General features: G+C 50.7%; 8 protein-coding genes across 8 annotated transcripts; 3 read left to right on the plus strand and 5 right to left on the minus strand.

Moving 5' to 3' along the window:
• Positions 1 to 241: 241 nt before the first annotated feature.
• Aspvir_003951 (mitochondrial 37S ribosomal protein uS5m) lies at positions 242 to 1,541 on the plus strand (the record flags this gene model as incomplete). The annotated part of the gene is made up of 2 exons (XM_043267189.1): positions 242 to 1,262; positions 1,324 to 1,541. The coding sequence occupies 2 exons, from the start codon at positions 242 to 244 to the stop codon at positions 1,539 to 1,541; spliced, it is 1,239 nt and encodes a 412-aa protein (XP_043123124.1).
• A 446-nt stretch (positions 1,542 to 1,987) lies between these two features.
• Positions 1,988 to 2,532, minus strand: Aspvir_003952 (DASH complex subunit DAD3 family protein; the record flags this gene model as incomplete). Its single annotated transcript, XM_043267190.1, has 2 exons — positions 1,988 to 2,251; positions 2,365 to 2,532. 2 exons carry the CDS (start codon positions 2,530 to 2,532, stop codon positions 1,988 to 1,990), a joined length of 432 nt encoding a protein of 143 aa, XP_043123125.1.
• A 927-nt stretch (positions 2,533 to 3,459) lies between these two features.
• On the minus strand, positions 3,460 to 5,652 carry Aspvir_003953 (putative serine/threonine protein kinase (Nrc-2); the record flags this gene model as incomplete). Its single annotated transcript, XM_043267191.1, has 5 exons — positions 3,460 to 3,799; positions 3,861 to 4,242; positions 4,312 to 4,437; positions 4,493 to 4,666; positions 4,758 to 5,652. 5 exons carry the CDS (start codon positions 5,650 to 5,652, stop codon positions 3,460 to 3,462), a joined length of 1,917 nt encoding a protein of 638 aa, XP_043123126.1.
• Positions 5,653 to 7,460: 1,808 nt separating this feature from the next.
• Positions 7,461 to 10,204, minus strand: Aspvir_003954 (uncharacterized protein; the record flags this gene model as incomplete). The annotated part of the gene is made up of 3 exons (XM_043267192.1): positions 7,461 to 7,860; positions 8,055 to 10,050; positions 10,120 to 10,204. The coding sequence occupies 3 exons, from the start codon at positions 10,202 to 10,204 to the stop codon at positions 7,461 to 7,463; spliced, it is 2,481 nt and encodes an 826-aa protein (XP_043123127.1).
• Positions 10,205 to 10,610: 406 nt separating this feature from the next.
• Aspvir_003955 (uncharacterized protein) lies at positions 10,611 to 12,350 on the minus strand (the record flags this gene model as incomplete). Its single annotated transcript, XM_043267193.1, has 1 exon — positions 10,611 to 12,350. One exon carries the CDS (start codon positions 12,348 to 12,350, stop codon positions 10,611 to 10,613), a length of 1,740 nt encoding a protein of 579 aa, XP_043123128.1.
• Positions 12,351 to 13,609: 1,259 nt separating this feature from the next.
• Aspvir_003956 (putative MYB DNA binding protein (Tbf1)) lies at positions 13,610 to 16,395 on the plus strand (the record flags this gene model as incomplete). The annotated part of the gene is made up of 4 exons (XM_043267194.1): positions 13,610 to 13,700; positions 13,848 to 14,329; positions 14,398 to 15,051; positions 15,103 to 16,395. 4 exons carry the CDS (start codon positions 13,610 to 13,612, stop codon positions 16,393 to 16,395), a joined length of 2,520 nt encoding a protein of 839 aa, XP_043123129.1.
• Positions 16,396 to 16,893: 498 nt separating this feature from the next.
• Aspvir_003957 (putative TFIID and and SAGA complex TAF10 subunit) lies at positions 16,894 to 17,861 on the plus strand (the record flags this gene model as incomplete). The annotated part of the gene is made up of 2 exons (XM_043267195.1): positions 16,894 to 17,292; positions 17,403 to 17,861. The coding sequence occupies 2 exons, from the start codon at positions 16,894 to 16,896 to the stop codon at positions 17,859 to 17,861; spliced, it is 858 nt and encodes a 285-aa protein (XP_043123130.1).
• Positions 17,862 to 18,577: 716 nt separating this feature from the next.
• On the minus strand, positions 18,578 to 19,053 carry Aspvir_003958 (mitochondrial 37S ribosomal protein uS19m; the record flags this gene model as incomplete). The annotated part of the gene is made up of 3 exons (XM_043267196.1): positions 18,578 to 18,620; positions 18,711 to 18,893; positions 19,010 to 19,053. The coding sequence occupies 3 exons, from the start codon at positions 19,051 to 19,053 to the stop codon at positions 18,578 to 18,580; spliced, it is 270 nt and encodes an 89-aa protein (XP_043123131.1).
• Between the last annotated feature and the right edge of the window lie 224 nt (positions 19,054 to 19,277).

Below are 19,277 nucleotides of genomic sequence, written 5' to 3' on the forward strand. Positions count from 1 at the left end.
GATCCGTCAAGAGCTGTAAAATAGGACACTGGATGGAGAGGTCCAAAAAAATGGCGGAGGAAAAAGAAGTCAGCGAAAAGGGCGGGACGCGGATTGGCTGGAGGCTCTCCGCTGAGAATTTCACCGTTCCGTCGATTGTTCCCTTCTGTCCATCTCTCACTTACTCCCTCTCGCGGCCCATCTATATCGCCAATTCCGCGACATCTCCTCGCTCCTCGCCAGAGAGCTGCATTCCGTCACAATGAGTGTCGCCCGGCCGGTTAGATGTCTGTTTTGCAGCTTCTCTCGGCCTGCCTCCGCGGTCCCTCGCGTGCCTCGCCGTCAATTTCATCCTTCCCCAGCGCAGCTCGCCAACCGGAAACCGAAATTTCCCAATGTCAGGGCCGATAATTTGAAGTCCTTAGAGGAGATCTCCCGGTCCGTTAAGCCGGAGGATTTCAAGCCCTACACAGAAGAGGAGAAAGCACGGCTGCAGGAGGAGTATACGCCCGAGCAGATCGCCGCAATTGAAGCTGGTGAGGCGGCAATCGATCCCAAGGATCTAGCAGAGCAGTTTGCCATCCGTCGGGACCCGATGAAGCTTCACTATCTGGATGATTTCTCGACCATCGAACCCGGGGTAGACAAGCACGTCCGGGCCCCCGTGACCAACACCGATTACAATGCCGAACTGAAAAGCGAGAGCGACTTCGCAGAGGATTTTGGCCGTTTCCTCGCAGAGCTTCCCAGAGACCCCACCGCGGCCGACTGGGTACGGTTCGCGGAGACTCTTCGTATGACCCATGGCAAGGAGGAGAACGAGTTGAACCCCCACAGCGCTTTGGTTCCCGATCTGCTTGCTCCTGGAGAGTCCATCAGCGGGGAGCGGAAGGAGATCAATTTCTTCAAGGAGACAGACCCGAAGGCCAGAGAGTCAGAGGAGATTACAGATGCATTGAAGCAGCTCCTTTTGACTACCGGGTATTCACAAAGGGAGATTCAGGATCTTAGGACGAAGACGCTCGTTTCCCACGCGGTTGTCAACCAGACCCGCTTGGGTAAGGTCCGTCGTCAGTACTGCTTGTCGATTGCTGGTAATGGCAACGGTTTGCTCGGAATTGGCGAAGCCAAGTCAGAAGAACCGGCCGATGCTCAGACGCAGTCCAGATACAGAGCTATTCGAAACATGCAGCCCATTCCTCGTTACGAGGACCGGACCATCTTCGGGGATGTCGAGGGCAAGGTGGGAGCTGTTGAGTTGAAATTGATGACCCGCCCTCCAGGTAAGACTTTAATTCTTGATGATATTAGTAGCCGCACAGTAGCTGACGATTGCCGTACTAGGATTCGGTCTCCGTTGCCAGCATCTGATCTTTGAAATGTGCCGTGCCTGTGGCATTCACGACCTTGCCGCTCGGGTGGCCCGCTCAAGAAATCCCATGAACACAGTCAAGGCCGCCTACGAGGCTCTGATGAGCCAGCGCAACCCGGAAGACATCGCTCGGGCCCGGGGCAAGAAGCTGGTCGATGTGCGCAAAGTCTACTACTCGGGAAGAGCCTGATCTATCTCGTGCAATTTCGTTTGATGCACCACTATCTTCACCCACGAATGCTGTCTTTTGGTTCTGCTACTTAGTGACACGGAGGGACATCTTGACGGGTCTTCATCATGCATAGAGTCGGCTGTATGATTACGGACACAATTTGAGCGGCATTCTCACTCAATGCTTGCTGCGTTACGGCGGTGTATATAATTGTTTTGGGCTTCCTTTACTCTCCATGTCTTCTTACCATGTACTTGTACCAAGCCACTGCCATATTATCAGAACCAGTCTATTCCATGAAACTAAACTCCGCGCCATATTGTCATGAACCCGTCGAATCTATGAAACAAATAAGCCGCCATAACGCATCCAGAATAAATCATACAGGTTAACCAATGCCGCCCATGCAGTCCATGCAAACCCATTCCCATGTCCATACACATTGAATTCTGTCAATACTTGATTCACGCATACCTCCCCATAAGGCTAACATCCCCTTCATATCCCACCCCCTGCCCCTGGAACTGCTCATCCTGCGCCTCCGCGTACTGCTGCTGCTGCTGCTGCTGCTCCTCACTCTCATTGATCATCTGCTGCTGCAACACAATACTATACACACTCGCCTTGAGCAGCGTGCACACCGTCGCAGTCTTGCGCTCCAGCAGTCTCAACCCATCAAGCGTCAACGAGGTCGGATCCCCCGCCAGCCCGGCCAGTTTATCCGATAACTATCCCCTCATCATCGTTAGCATCACCCGTTCAGACTTGTACAATGTAGCTAGCTGGTGGGGGTTCGTGCACGGGGACGAGGGGTAGGCGTAGGCGCGAGTGTGTACCGTACCTTGTTCACGTTCCCCAGGAGCCGGGTATACTCGTCCAGGACTTCCTGCTCGAGATCCGAGACGAGGGGGTTCGAGGCGCGCAGGAGAGGGTTTTCGGTTGTTATTGGGGAGGAGGGAGCGCATTCGCGGCTGGCGGCGGAGGCGGGGTCTTCGTCGAAGGAGGACATTGCGACTTGCGAGGGATTGGTGGTCCTGGCCGGTAAGGAGCTGATGTTGGGATTCGGTTTGTTCGATGTTCTGATTTCCAGTTGTTGATGTCTAGATTTCGATGAGGTGATGAGGTGGTTTGCTCTCGATTTGTTGACTTGGGTAGGATTGTTTGTTTGGGTCTTTGGGTCGCGTGGCGGGTTTTCTTTGAATTAGATCACCCAAGTCATTCAGGGAAACACCACGGCATGCTACCGCGTAGTATTTAATTTATAATCTCCAATATGGATCTCAGATATTCTACATAGACTTCTATTGCCATTAATTCTCTGAAAATCAAAATGCTAGAATCCATTCAGTGACCGCTTGAGTACTCCATGTCCCGAGGCCAGGCCAGCTCCTCTTACGGACCGCAACATTCGTTTTTGCAGGGAACAACAGATACATGAACACAAAATAGTCGAACAATCCACGCCCGAGTAATTAGTACACTCGACGCTGACCTCCAATGACGGGATGGATCAGAACTGGTCCGCTAATATAACCGAAATCAAAAAACGCCGTCTTCTGCAATAGTGACAGTAATGGAAAGGGAAGATGAAACTGTCGCATCCTGGAATCGAAAAGAATATGAAAAAGCCGAAAATCACCCGCAAAGCATAGAAAGTCCGAAGACAAAATTCGCACTGTCCTAGAGAAACGAAAGTCCACAATCACCTTGAGCAAAGCAGAATGTAAGAATAAAAGCCAACGGGGTAGCTCTAGACACGCCAAACTCCAAGTTAATAGGTGCAACATAATATGAACGTTCGAACACAGATCTTCATGCCGTCATGATCATGAAAGTAACCTCACATCAGAGGTCTGAAAGCGCCGCTCAGGCGGTTTGTCGCAAAGGAGCAGAAAAAAAGCATATATTTGTCGTTGCGAGCTCGTGGATCAACCAGCTAAAAGTCTCCGTCATGATGAAGCGTAACACTATTGAACTCCTCGAAAGGATCGGCCACCTCTCCGTTGGGCGTGGCAAGGCCCGATTCTAGAGGGACGCCCTTGGACTTCGAAGTCCCGCCGATTTCGACACTGGCGCTCTCCTTGACATTGCGGAAATTCGCCGTGTCCGTTCCGCGACTCTGGTGTGGAATCATCGGCGGTTTCATATGGCGGATGAGCGCCCATTGCGTCTGCCGGAAGAAAGGATGAGTCTTGACATCCGACGCTCCAGCTCGAGCGCCAAGACGCTTTGTTTCATCCTTGATCAGCAACTTGCGGATCAGGGACTTGCATAAACTGTAGATGAAACTGTTAGTTTAGACGAACGAGGTAAGACTTCACTTGACGGCAGGCTTACTTCGAGATCTGCTGCACTCCCGCATGCTCTGGAAATTGCACTTCGTCCCTCAGGATGTTCCCAAACGTTGCATTCCTATTCTTGCCCTTGAACGGCGTGGTCCCGTAAAGCATCTCGTAGATCAAGATGCCCAGAGTCCACCAATCCACCGCGCTGGTATGTCCGCAACCCTTGATGACCTCCGGGGCAATGTACTCTTCAGTGCCAACAAAAGAGTTTGTTCTGAAGTCGGCAATACATGACTTGGTGTCAATGGTGGGTAACGACGTGGCGGAGTTGCCGCTGCGCGCAGGAATCATAGTAGGGGCCCCGCCTGGTCCAGATTGTTTGGAAAGATCGAAGTCTGACAGCATGATGTGGCCAGACTGGTGCAGAAGAATGTCTACCAAGATACCATCATTAGTAAGGAGCGATCACTGATATTGGATTACGTTTCGGGAAAATGACATACTTTCTGGCTTCAAATCGCGGTAGATGAATCCCATGAGATGGAGGTATTCTAGAGCAGCAGTGACTTCTGCTGCATAGAAACGGGCGGCATCCTCCGATATACACTTTCCTGGGCGTGTTTGAAGTGCTGCGCAGTATGTGATCAGTAATACGCTCTGGGACAATTGCACTGGGTTGCACACCTCGAAAGAATTCACCGCCGCTGCAGTACTCCATACACAGGTAGAGGTAGTCCTCAGACTGGAAAGAGTGGTACAGAGTCACAATGAACGGATGGTTGCTCGTAGCAAGAATTTCCTGCTCGGCCAGTGCGCGCTTGATCTTGTTTCTCTTGATCATCTCCTTTTTACTCAAAACTATTCGGGCACATTAGTTTATGTTTTCCAGTAAGTCCAAAGCCATCAATTGGATGACATTGCATGAATGGCAGAATCGCGGGGGTTTTACCTTTCATCGCATACAAGCGACTCGACTTCTTCTCACGAACAAGGTAGACCTTGCCTACATCTCCCTTGCCGATCAGCTTGATCTTGTCAAAACTGCTAGGGCCAACCTCCACATTCCGGACCTTGATCGAATTCGAACTATACGTCCTGCGGAAAGTAGCCGCGTTGCGAATCTGACCGGGACTCGGGATCTTGCTGTCCGGACCCAGTTTGGGTACGGCAAGTGCACTAATGTCACTATCTCCAGAGGCTTCTACCAGGCTAACTTGAGACTGAGTGGCCCCCAATTGTTCGAGTAGAGGCTCTTTACCCATCTCCGCGGTCTGAGGACGTGCATCAGACTGACTTTGCGTGAAAAGGCCTTGTGCATTTGGTGCGGAGGCAACCCGGCGAAGCTTCCGCGCTAATTCCTCCTTGTTGGCTGTCGTAGCCTGCTCAGTAGCAGAGACACCATCCACCTGCAGTTCAGGGGTGTCTGGAGGAGAGGAGGGGACTGAACCGTCGTTGCGATGCTGCAGGGAAGGCTGACCCTGGTGAACGAAGTATGGATTGGCAGTAGCAGTGGGGGAGACGCCTTCATCGAGCGGGTTGCCTTCACTTGCGACGGTGGTTGAGCGATTGCGACCGATAGTAGGTAGGAAACGGGATTGTCTGAATGTCGACTTCGCCTCCACCTTGGCGCCGCTGGACGGGCTGGCGTCTCGGTCTCGTTCTCGGTCGCTGCTGGAATGAGAAGTGACATTGCTGCTGGAACTATTGATGCGGAAGAAATTCTTTATCCTGGTCGGGAAATGGCTCGATTCGTTGTGTTTTTTGGAAGCCAGGGATAGACCGGGGAAGTTCCCACGTTTCTCATTCGTCACACTGGACGGACTAGAAGCGAAAAGCTGCGTCATGCCGGTGGTTGGTGAGGTTGAAGATACCACCAAACGTCCACCTGTACGTTGCTATCGAAAGAGCGAGGAAATCCAAAAATCGCCCGAGCAAGAAAGGAAGATGAAATGCGGCACAGTAGGATAGACGAAGGGCGAGCCGTGTGGGAGGGCGGCCTGCAACGGACTGGAAACCGCGGGGACAACGTTGGCGGTACAGAGTTGTTGGTTGGCTGAAGATGCCCAGGAAACTCGCTTTAGAGGGACGTGCACCCTGGAACAAGAGAGGCCGCGGGGACGATTCGCATGGGTGGAAATGAGATGACAAAATATCCCTAAATGACAGATAGAAATACTTTAAAACGAGAGACAACAAGAATCCTTCGATCGTCCGAAAAGGATGGATGGGACAGAAGGGGGACGAGGGATGATGAGAGAGAGGGAGAGAGAACAAGAAAGAGGGAAAGCGGAAGTGGAGACGTGGAGTGGAGGGATTCCAGGCTTAGTCAAGGCCTTTGGAGATGGTGAACTAGTGAACAAACTACCTCACTATGGGGTATAGATAGCTGCATTATCCAAGCTTGATGGAAGAATGATAGAAGAAGAATCTAAAGAGTCATCTAATAGCTGATACCTCTAATAAGGATCGATACCACCACAATGGAGGAGACAATGGAATTATCCAAACCCCCAATATGAGCGATCCACCAGACATATCCAACATCCAGGCAGCCTCTAAAGAAGTATCTATGTATCGAACTACAGACTAAGTATTGTTTCTTGGATGTTGTTGTCGCCACTCAGCCATCGAAAGCCAATCGAAATGCTCAATGCTGTTCGCCTCTTGGCCACGGATATCAAACCCAATTCAGCAAAAGGTTAAGTTTCTTCATTCCAATGAACCCCGTTTGGACTGAGATAAGACACGTAGATGGACAGGCACACTCTTCGTCACATTGGCCAAATCTTGTCTTTGCCTTTACCTTTTCTCTTATGGAAAATAGCATGGACGGAACAGAAAAGACAAAACTATTACAAGGAGCCTAGTTGACACTGTCATCCAAATATCGAATATCTATCCATCCATCGCCACTGTGGCCAATCTCGAACTTGAAAAAGTGTCAAAAGACTGGTACCTACGACGGAGTACGTGAGGCTACTTAGGACGACTGCGTCTCTGTCTATATGTGGCGAGAACTTACTAGGGAGAAGTCGAGACTCTCAAATCACAATACTCTTTGGTGGACCTTCTTCGGTTTGGTATCATGCAAGGGGACCCGGTTTCCCGTCCTTGACAGTGGAACTTCTGGGGGCACCAGGGCAGCCCAGACCGCATTCCATCAGAGCAGTCTTTTGTGATTCTACCTTGGAATGTACAACCAAGTTGCGGAATGTGTACAGACGATGCATATGAATGAACCGCACGAAGACTCGAGGATACTAATTGAATGACGCAGAACTCGCTTTCGGTTCGACTTGGGCTTGCGGGAAGCTACTCGATCCACCTAACAAATTACCATGTATAAAAAAGTGCTAAACTCCTGCCTGGAAAGTATGGTGCTAAGTACACAAGACGTCCTGTCGCGAAGTGATGTTACTAGCTTCAAGAGCAGGGGCCCTCTTGAGGGCTAATCCAATAAGCCTGCTCGAGAAGCCATCTTAAACTATGCAGAAACTGATTATACTGTGATCGAACACCAATTAAGCGAAGTCTGACATCCCGAGCACCTGTATCGTTGTCCATGGCCTGAACAGCCAACTTCGTGATTCCAGATGTACTCGCTTGTTCTCGGTAAATACTATAGGCCACAAGCCCCCATTGCACATGATTGTCAAATTTTCCCCAGCTTTGCGTTCTGGGCCAGGGCCTGCATTCTGTCGTCACCATGACTGATATCGCTCAAATAAGGTCTGTTTAGCATGCCTTCAACACCAGCGAGGAACGCATGGGCATTGACATTTTGAGACACTGCCAATGCGGTAGTTTTCTGAACAAGCAAGCCGTGATCCTTGTTCAAGTACTGTGTGAGTAGCTGGGGGTTGGCCTGCTTCGCGTTGACAGAGTTGGTTTCTTCACTCAAATCAGTCATACTAGTCGCTGAAGTAGAAGGACGCGGTCCATATGCGATTGTGCTATGCGACTGTGAACTTTTTGAATTTGACCCACTAGTATTTGAAAGCTGCGCTGTATGCACCGTGTCTATTGCGGCAGCGAGGTTGGGATAGCGTCGACTATGGCAACGAGTCCACGTGTTTTAGCACAACTGTCCCTATTGGTATAGGGGCGTCCTTACCTTTCCTGATGCGTCCCCAAATCGTTTCCGCACTGTTGGCCGTGGAGCGAATCCCCGTCTACCGAACGCTTGCTGGTTTCGTCAGCGATAATACTCTTGAGCTAGGCGTGGCAGGCATAGAAAAACGCTTACTCCTCGCTACGACCAGTAGCCCATGAATCTGTTGTCGATGTATAAGACGACGATGACTTGCTATCAGCGTCCTCATCCGTCTTGAAAGACATATCGCCACGCCGGAGGGGCGCTCGTTGGATTGGCATTTCAGATGCCCAAGGTCTTCCGAGACGTGGTACGACCGGCCTGTAAGTGCCGGCGCCTTTGATCAACTCCATGGACGGTTTCCTTTGAAGGTACGACTGAGCTTTCGCGTTTTTCTCACTGTAGCTATGGCCGTTTGGCAACGTCGATTTTATTGGGACTCGTGACAGTCCTTGAATGAGTTCGTTGACGGCATCAACCTTTCGCGTGGCATCCCCATTAGTATGCTCTGTACCACGGAGTTCGGAGGATGACGATTTCGAAAAGGCCGTCCAGCCGTTGTTGACGCCCGTCTTTTCTTCTCTCGCCCTACCTCCAACGAGATCTCTAGCTTGTGTATTGGCTCTGGCAAGCTCCGATCCCGAGTTAGACTTCCGATTGTGTTGGGATAGCTTAGAGGCCGTCGAAGCATTCCACCCTGAGGATAGATTTTGAAATTCGAAATAATTGTCCAGACTTCCCACATTTTGACTGGCCTGCCACTGAAAATACGGGTCCACAGGCTGATCGACCGTCAGAACTGGTGGCACTGCACTGACCGGGGACAGCATGGGAAATCCAGGTATCGCATATTGTGAAGCAGAAGGGGGCATTTCCAGATGGAATTGATTGGTCAACACGCTCTGAGGCAAACAATTGTTGGATTGGGCTGCGACGCCTGTCCCCTTTTCCTTCTGATTCCCCGGTTCGTTCGAGATTCTGAGGGTTGCTTCCAACTGCTCTTTGTACGAGCGCACCACATCTAACTCTCGCACCAAACTCTTTCGCTGTTCAACCAAGGACTTCTTCGCGCAGGGATCCATATCCCAAGTATGCATGGCCATGTGTCTATCGAGACTTGTAAGCTGAGTTGACAGAGCTGCATAATCGATCGAGATTTGGCTCAGAGATTTGCGCAGTGAGGATTCCAGGAAAGGCCCCATTGAGAACAGTGGCTGATTGACGGCCGCCATTTGACCGCCGACTTGATGATACCCCTGCGGTGCATGGTTTGGAACAAACGAGTCTAGTATTGACGAAGATTGGCTGATGGTCGAAGAGTATCCACCGATCATACTGCTGCATGGAGGTATATCCGATGGCGTAATGAGGCCAGAGGTCTGTGCCTGCGATGCGGACGACATGAAAGGAATGACGTTCGATGCGCTCAATCCATGCAAGGATGGAGAAAAGGCGAACGGATACCCCGCGAGACCATACATAGCATAATTCTGCAGCACGGGAGCATGAGGCTCCTGAAATTGTGGTTCAAATTGAAAATATTGTTGGCTCATCAGTGGGAGGGCCGCATTGGGCTGCGAAATCATGGAAGAACCTAGTGCAACCGGCGCTATAGTCGGAATTAACGTCGAAGCTGAGATCCGCGGCTCCGATTTGTCATTCATACTTATACTTGACAATCTCGCGTGCGTCGCCAGTATTCCTTGAGGTTGCGGAGACGACGAGTCGGCACCGGCATGGGGGCAAATATCCTCGGACCGTGCTCTCTTGTCTTTGGCCTTGGACCTGCCTTTACCGATTGTCGGAGTAGAAAATGTACCACGATCATCTTTGGTTTGGTCAATCGCTGACAGTTTCATCTGAGGTGCAGAGCCCTGTGAATCCATCGGAACGATTCGGCCACCAGCAGTGACACGTTGATGTTTAGGGGACGTGTGCTCCTTGAGAAATCTCGCGAATCCAGCATCAGCTTGAGCCAGAGCTCCTTGTGGAGGATCACTTGGCTGGCGACTAGGGTGGCGTAAACGAGGCCCCGAGGTTGAGTGGGTTCCCTGACTTTGACGCGATCTATTTGACACGTTCCTTGACCCGTTGACTGGACGCTCAGACAAAACACTTCTATCTGCTTTGTGTTGCCGGAGCAAGTTATCTGGATGACATCAAACCGTTAGCATTACCGAGCTTATTGTGCTTGAATGATGACTGCAGAGGCACATACAGCCCAGTGCCTGCGCGCTGAATCGACCAAGGTCTATGTGCACATTCTGGCTCATTGCCAGCAAGGTTGGGATGTCATATCTCATTTTTCCGAGTTGGGCAAATTGTACTTAGGGGACGTCCAAAGGAAAAGATCAACAAACATGAGACGTGTCAAAGCAGTATGCGAAGACAAGATGCGAGAGAGGCTTTCCTGTGATGTTGTGATGTCCTTGTTGGTTGTTTTGCGTCGAAGAAACTCACTCTGGCTATATAATCGGGCGAATCTAGAAGGTGCACTAGACCCTGCCAGGCCGGTAAGCAAGTGCTCTCGTGAGGAAGGAGCACGTGTAGATCATGGATATGAAGAACTTGGGTTGTATTATTATCAGGTACCTAGGGAATTATCATCTTGAATAGTAGTTCTCATGTGGCTATTTCATTATATTAGAAATGGTGAGTTCAGCGAATAGATCAGCTCAACTCGCGCGACAAGGGCATGGCGATCCATATTCAAACATGTTCCCGAGCCTGGACTGGCTTAAGGACGCTGTGAGCATTCCAGGTATCGTCATGTTCGTCTTCAAAAGGAGATGCAGTCGTCCGATTCCCACCAAGGGTCGACCTCATCTCCCAGCTTCCAGTCCGCTCATGACCACGGACGATTGCTGCTCCAACCCCGAATCTCTCATCATCTGGGCTCTCCGCTGACTTAACATCCTCATGCGTAGGATCTTTGGCGGTAAGGTCAGCATCGCTTGCCATCTTGCTATTACCCTTGAACCCCCCAGCGCTTGATCTACGCATACGTCTCGTACGGAACCCACGCACTAGGATAAAAGGTATAGCAGCAAGTGCYAGAGCGACAATAATAACCACAGCTCCAATGACGCCAGCAATAGCCAGGCTTAACCTGTTGTCGGAGGCAGATGTGTTCTTAGCCTTGCCCATCACTCCGGAACAGAACACAGCCGACGATCCGCATTCGAGGCACCACTGCTCGGTCGAACCAAGAGAGAACCTCTCCATCTGTGCGTGGAACTCGGAGTATGGGATCGCATCATTACTTGGACCGTGTCCAAAAAGTGGATAGGACCGAAATTCGGCGGAAGTGCCTGTTCCGTTACGCAGGAGAAATCGCACGTAGAGCTGAGACTGGTCAGGATATGTCGGGACTGCTTCAGCTTCGAGGCTAAACAGTTCGAAGACGAGCGACGCTCCGAGGTCTGGACGCGAGTAGAAGTTCTCCTGGCTCGATGAGGCGAGCTGCATGAGCGACGCAAGAGCGACAGCGGATTCCGAACCACCAAAAACAAGGCTCATCTTGCTGATAGCTCCCTGGTATTGGATATTGGTGTCGAAAGCTTCCAAAACATGCGACGCCAATGTTCTGCCTGCAATTGTGCGGATGTCATTGGATACACTGAGTTCCGACGAGGATAGGTTGCCGTTCGTTGCGTACATATAGTGGTCTGCATACCATCGCGCACGTTTGATATCCTCTCGATTCAAATAGTACAACAATGATTTGTTGTGCAATAACTCATATTCAAGGAATTCCGATATGTAGAACGCGTTGGCATAATTGGCTGAGGAGAGATCATATACTCCACTCAAGGATTGGCTGTGCAAGAGGCCGTAGAATGCTTCCGACTCTTGCGTAAGTTCCTGCACCTCAGGACTGAATTTGTACTCCAGGTCAGCGACTTCGTGTAGGGTACATTCAAACCGGCCGTCTACAATGATCGATCGAGGATCTGCTGAGCCCAGGGTGATAACTTGAGGATACTGATATCCGTTCAAAGGAGCACGAGACAGCGACCCGTTAGCGAGCACGAAAGAAGGGTCATAGAATTTCCCATCGTAAATCTGGTCGAGAGGCGGATACAGGCCCTGCATGAAAGCTTGGGCCGATGCCACGGCTGGCTGATCGGTACTTGAAAGAACAGATATCTCCTCGGCTTCTAGTGCGTATGGAGACAGGCTCGGTATTCTTGTTTCCACGCCACTCCCCTCGCTATGTATGGCAACATAGCGGCCGCGAAAGGCGGACCCGGCGGCATACAATTCACTTGCTCCGTAGGGAGTCAACGCCCTTGGGCGAGGCAGGGCGTTCGGGATACTATCCCCGTAAAGAGTATATGCGAAAACCGACCAGACTTGCTCCTTGAGGTCTTGAGCCGCAACCAAGGCAGGAAATTGCAAAGCTGCCGCTGCTATCAGGGCCAGGAAGTGTTCGCGAGAGATCAACATTACGATCTGAGAAGCAATTTCTTATCGAATGGTAGGCGTTCAAAGTGCGAGGCTCGGCGCAGTATGAGCTTGACAGGCGACGTTCCAGATGACCTTGTCCAGGCAAGCTTGGGGTAGTAGAAGAAAAGATAGTCGCTTTCTTCAGCGTATAAGTCAGTTGACGGGAGAATTGCAAGCATCGTCCAATTTTAAAGTACCAAGGGAAAGCATCGCAAAGACGTCTAGACCCCATTCACGACCGTTGGTATCCAACAGTGCTGGCATGGATGTGACGAAATCAATATCATTGCATCAACACTGGAGTTGTATCAATATAGACAGTGTGCTTGAGAAGTTACATGTGTGGTGGTCCCACCGGGGATCCTTCTCTGTTCCATGGTCGAAAGGGTTCACGTAGTTGTATGTACGGCCCCCTCGCAAGATAGTCCCACTGATTTATTAGTACGTAGACGATTCTCAAAGACTCGTACCCATCCTGTTTCAGTCTACAAAATCGAAGCGCAAGAGAGAAATCACTTTTTCAGCATTTGATGCTCAATGCTGTCGGCCTCGACAAAGCCGAGATAAATACCACTCAACTCAGCTTCGTAGATAAGAGAATGGATTGTTCTGTAAAATTTTGTAGACCAAAGTAGCACGTCAGTCTGTCCAACTGCAGAGGCATGGTACGGATCAGGGTCAATGACGCGAGCGTCGGTAATGGTAGGTAGCATTCGAACCAAAGTAACCATATGAGGTTCTATTCTGGCACCCTTGGCTCGAGTTTTCAGCGGACATATTCGGTTGTCAGTTGCAAGCAGCCAAATGAGTGATGACGCTGTGAGATAATTTCATTCACCTCTCTAGAGAGTTACCGAATTGGTTGGTTTAGATCCTCAGGCATCAAGGCAGAACTCCAAGTCTGCATTTCCAGTCTGTTGTTGCCGCCTGTTCCTCCAGCCAAGGTGGAATTTAAATTGGTAGTTGAGATCAATTTGCCTTGACTATTGGAATAGTAGCCTACATTATTGTATATATTATCGTATGAATAGAATAGTGCGAATACACCTCCAACGTGGAAGCATTCACAGCTTTCGCCCATCTGATTCGCCCCTGACCGCTTCCGGCTGCCGGCTGCCGGCTGCCGGCGAAAAATCTATCACGCCGTCCCATCCGTCTCACCTTCTCCCCAAGCCCTACACCTGCGCCCTACCCCTAAGCCCTTATTTCTGCTCTTGGAAGTCAAGATAGTATCTTCTTAGGATCTTGCCTTGTCCAATATGGTAAACACGCGAGGTTCAGGTCCCTCGTCTGACGATCACGTCTCTTCTGAGCTTCCTGCGTCTCCAGCCCTCAAGGTCGAGGACGATGGTAAGTGTTCCTCGTGGCTTATTGCGGACCTGGATCTACCCCGTCCAACATGACACAGGAGGTCATTGTCATTTCTTTCATTTATCTAAACAAATTTGTAGCCTGTTTATGATTTGAAGTTCGATTCTGACTCTGATTCATCTGCAGCTTCCTTGAAGACGTCTCACCCGCGCGAGGAGGACGAGGATGGCTCCCTTTCCCCTCGAGCCTCGAAGAAGCGGCGCATCGAGGCCGAATCGGAAGGGCTTCTCCTACCATCTCAAACGACCGAATTGACCGATCAAGCCCCCGGACATCAGATTGAAGAAGAATTAGTATCCGCGCTCGGTTCTGGAATTGTCGATACTGTGGAACGCCAGAATGCCGAGCAAACTCAGCCGGTCAGCTCGGCGGGAGATCCCGCAGCGCCAGAGACAAATCCGGAGCTTGACGATATGGCGTCTGTCATCTCAAGTATCATGAACCATGCTGAACGGGTCGAGGAACAATGCGCTATGGGTCAGCAACAATTAACTACTGCGACAACGACACCGACTACCCCTGCGGATCAGCCACCGCCCAAGGGTCTAGTTTATGTGAAGGCAAACTCGCACTTGAAGATCCAGAGCTTGCCTATATTGGACAACCTGGTAAGAAATGCTTCTTATCCTGTTATGTGGATCTTCTAGAGGTCAATCCTGACACGTGTGCCGTTCAGTCTACCCAAATTCTCTCTCTTTTGGCCAAATCCACTTACCAGGACATTACGTCGTTTGTGGCTGAGCCGGAGTCAGAAAACGGACAAGCTTATGCGACCATGAGATCCCTCTTCGATCATACAAAGAAAGTGTATTCCTCCAAGGAATCGTTCCTGTCACCGACTGAACTTGGGCTCACGGAACCTTCCCAAGTTGACATCATCAGAAAAGCAAACCTGGCTTCATTCGTTTCAAGCATCTTTGGCACACAAGAGATTGGATTTGCTGAGCTAAATGAGCATTTTCTAGATGTTTTCGTCCCGGAAGGGGGCCGCCTGTTGAAAGTGCAAGGTGCTCTGTTTCTGGAGCTCAAGACCCAAGCGTTCATAGCCTCCATGAACAACACTGAGAGGACAAGGACCGAGTTGCTGTACGACCTGTTTCCAGATGATCTGGAGCAGCGCTTACTTGACCGACGGCCGGGAACTCGTCAGCTAGCACCTAGTGAGGCTGATTTCGTGAAACGTGCCGGCTCACGCCGGGATATTCTTTTGAACGATATTAACAACGAAGAGGCGATGAAAGCTCTGCCCGATAAGTACCACTGGGAAGATTTCCTCCGAGACCTGAGCTCGTACATTACGAAGAACTTTGATGCTATCTGCCATCAACAGGTTTGTTTTTCTGTGACTCCTATCTATCCTTGCCTTGCTAATGCTGATCAGACGAAGAAATTGAATAAGGGAAGGCAACCATCTTCATCGAGTGGCGAATCACAGGATCCGCCCAGTGCACCCCTCCAAGGCCAATTCCCTGTTGCTTCGCAAGCGCCTGAAGTTCCTGTTGACAAGAATATGCATGGTGACTTGGTAGCCCGTGCGGCACGTGCGGCCCAGATTGCCTTGCAGGGCCATGGATTGAGACGTTCTCAACAACAGCAGTCCCAACAGCACCAGCACCAGCACCAGCTCAGTCAGCCACAGCAACCAGGACAACCCCAGCAACAGCAACAGCATCAAAACCAAATCCAGCAGGCTCAGCAGCAACCCCAGCAACATCTACAGCCACAGCAAATGCCGCAGCAGAGTTCTCAACATGGGGGCCAGGCCCCTCATGGGTATACTGCTGCTCAGCCCACGGGCCAGCTGCAACCTCAGCAAAACCCACACCAACAGCACTACCAGCAGAGTCCAACGCCGCCGGGGTATCAGCAACAGCCCGGGCAGCTCACATTCCAGCAAAGTCCTCTGCAAGCAAACTTTCAACAATATAACCCTGGAGGTCCCGTCTCCATGGCAGGGAGACTTAACGGTGGTCATTCATCAAACCATGGTTATATGCCTGGAATTCCTCACTATTCGCAATCACAACCCACTCAGGTACTCTATGAGCGCGCTCGCATGGCGGCTTCGGCGAAATCTTCCCCAAGCAGTCGCAAATCCGGCCTACCAAGCCAGCGCCGCCCCTGGACTACTGAAGAAGAAAACGCTTTGATGGCTGGACTGGATCGTGTAAAGGGACCACACTGGAGTCAAATTCTTGCGATGTTCGGCCCCGGAGGTACTATCAGCGAAGCCCTGAAGGATCGGAATCAAGTGCAGCTGAAAGACAAGGCGCGCAACTTGAAACTCTTTTTCCTCAAGAGCGGTATCGAAGTTCCTTATTACCTGAAGTTTGTCACCGGTGAACTCAAGACTCGCGCTCCTGCTCAGGCCGCTAAACGTGAAGCACGGGAGAGGCAGAAGAAGCAAGGCGAAGAAGATAAGGCTCATGTGGAAGGTATCAAAGGCATGATGGCCCTCGCTGGCGCACATTCGCAGCCCGTTGCGCTCGGACACGGGCATGAGGCGATGTCTGCTTCTCCCGGGCTTCCGGATACTGGCAGCCATTCTACGTTTGATCAAACCGCGGAACAGAACCTGATGCAGACACTGGGCCAGGAGGTCCATGGGGCTCAATTTGGGCAACCTCAACATCAACCAGGTAACGTCGATCCCAACATGCACTTGGGGCAGTAAACTGGTCGTTCTTCCTGCAAAATGTTTTTTCTCCGGCCTACTCCAAGATCGATCTGAAGTCGCTGTGATTCTTACCTGTCTTTTTCGCTTCTGGTAAAGTATGCTGCTTGCTGCATTGTGTAATAGCATGGTTTGGGTCTGGTTTGGTCTGTAAGAGTAGGATTCAGGCATCTATTCGTATATATGTAAAATGATTCTGTACTTATATGAATATTATTTTCAGTTGTGCCTATTTTAGAGAATATCATGAAATCTTGCTTTTTGAGCGGTGCTTTTCCAAGCTCATCCGCATAGTCTAATTGTCCTCGGGCCGAACACGGACAGTATCTCAGCTTGTGCATCACCAACACATGTCGATTCGTTGTACACACCCTAGAAAGAACAGACACCAGCGAAACATTGTCCCCCAATTCGCCTATTTGTCCAACAGGGGTTAACTTTACCCGTCCATTCACTTCTGTCTCTCTTGCTCAAGTCACTAATAAGTGATCTGTCACGATGGCCGATTCATCAACTCCATCACAACCTCCAGCGCCGGCCTCGTCGCAACCACCACCTTCATCCCAGATCAGTTCACAAGAGCTTCCATCATCGTCAACACAGGTGACAGTACCAAGAGAGCCATCGGGTACTTCTGAAACCCCGGTTGTACCCAAACAGGAGCCAAATACAACGGATGTAGCAGCCATTGACGCCTCCATCGAGCAGGATATCGATATGAGCACCAGTGGCATTACGAACGCTGCAGGCGCAAGCGACGGAGATAATATGATAGGGAACCCTGCTCAAGATGCGGTGCCTACGTCTGTCGATGCTATAGCAGCGGCAGTGGCGCCATCGAAGAAGGAGACGAGTTTGCGCGAGTTTCTGGGCAAGATGGATGATTATGCGCCTATTGTAGGTCTAGCTTCTTTTTCTCATTTTCCTCTTGCCTTACTTTTGACAGCCTTTTCTGTCATGGACGTATCGCAAGACGTACACCCTTGAGCCATTCTAACAAGATGTAGATCCCAGACGCGGTAACAGCTCACTATCTTACCCTCGCCGGGCTACCACCCCCAGGAAACGGACCGAACCAAACTCCCCCGCATCTGGCCCGACTCCTCGCTCTCGCAACACAGAAATTCATTGCTGATATCGCGGCCGACTCATATCAGTACGCACGTATCCGAGCCTCGAACAGTTCATCCGCCAGCAACCCCATGGGCAGTCTGAACGCCGCCTCAGGTCTAAACGTGCCCGGCGGTACTGGAGGAGCTGGCGCAGCAGGCGGCGCAGCGGGTGTTGGTGGCGGTGACGCAGGCAAAGGCAAAGCGAACACACATCTAGGCATTCAGCGTCCTGGTTTTGGCGGTGGTGGCTCCGGTGGCTCCGGGCAAGGCCGGACGGTGCTCACCATGGAAGACTTGGGCATGGCCGTTTCAGAGTATGGTGTGAGCGTCAAGAGAGGGGAGTTCTACCGGTAGAGAAGGCTGGGTCCTGGTGGCGGAACACATCCGTGATGGTCAGTACAGCAAGCATGCGACCGGGTGTCATCCGCTTGGGCTGAAGGATCCTCCGTCTGCACGGTCGATAGAGCTCATCCACAATATCTGGATGACTACGAGAGATTTTGACGTTATATTGCTACACAGTCTTGGCGAGAGGGATTATGGTGGCTTTCTCTGGGAAGGCAGATTTTTCAACTTCATTTGGCGTACATACCGGGTCGAGGACGGCGGATATCCTGCATTGGGGGTTTCTTATATTTCGAAAAGAATTTTCCTTTTGTGAACTTTGCACGCAGGCGTTTTTGGAAGGCTGAATGGGACACACATTTTCATCGGTGTCCACCTCAACAAGTATACAATTTAGTGCGGCCTGATATCCAGAATAAAATGAAAATATCGACTCTCGCAAAACCTAAATAACTCCAACACAGTAACCGCTATTTTTACAATACAGATATGCGTAGATGTACACTTCCCGCCAGTAGAAGACGGAAGAGTGTCGGCAGGGACACGAGACCGCAGAAGAGCGAGATCTGCTACCCTCACAGTAGATATTCCCTGCTTGATCATTCTCAAGCACCCGCCGTAGCAGTACCAATCACTATCCCATCCCATAATGCTGCTCGCCCCAAGAACAATGCCCGTAAGCGCCAGATCTATCAAACAGTATCCCCATACCCCACCAGAATCACTTATTTGTTCTTGGACTGCTTGTACGTGAACCGCTTGCGAGTACTGAGAATGCGCAAACCGTCAGCTTCTGCTTCTGCCTCTCATCCACGATTGTCGGAAAGTCTCTCAAACTGAACGGGGCATCAAACATACGGAACATATTCGCCCAGCTTCCTCCCCACCATATCCTCCGTAATCAAAACATCCTGGTACGTCTTCCCATTGTGCACCGCGAACCGCAGACCGACGAAATTAGGCAGGATTGTGGCTCCGCGCTTCTGTGTCTTGATCGGGGGTGTGTTGGGAGGAGGGGGGAGTTTTCGCGGGAGAGGGAGACTGTCGAGGAAAAAATTGAGCGTCAGCTTATACAATAGAATCGATCAAACTCATTTGGTGTTGTCTCTGCGATCCTGAGGCAGTTATATTCAAGCTAGGACATGGAGATAACGTACGGCACAATGTTCGGGCCTGCGGTGATGGTAGCGGAATTAGCCATTATGCCTTCCTTCGAGACGTATGGATTAGATAGGAACAATCTTGGAAGACTTACCTTTCCATACTGATCGCCCCAGCAGAGCACGAGTGGGAAACATCTTGTCGATACACGCTGCTCAACAAGTCCGAGACTCCGGAAGTTGAGAGTCGCAAATCGATGCTTTTCGGATGGTCGATTATGTAAGCGAGTATACTTGGGATGCTCAAGATACCAATAGATTAATT

Source organism: Aspergillus viridinutans (genome assembly GCF_018404265.1).
Source record: "Aspergillus viridinutans IFM 47045 DNA, scaffold_2, whole genome shotgun sequence".
NCBI lineage: Eukaryota > Fungi > Ascomycota > Eurotiomycetes > Eurotiales > Aspergillaceae > Aspergillus > Aspergillus viridinutans.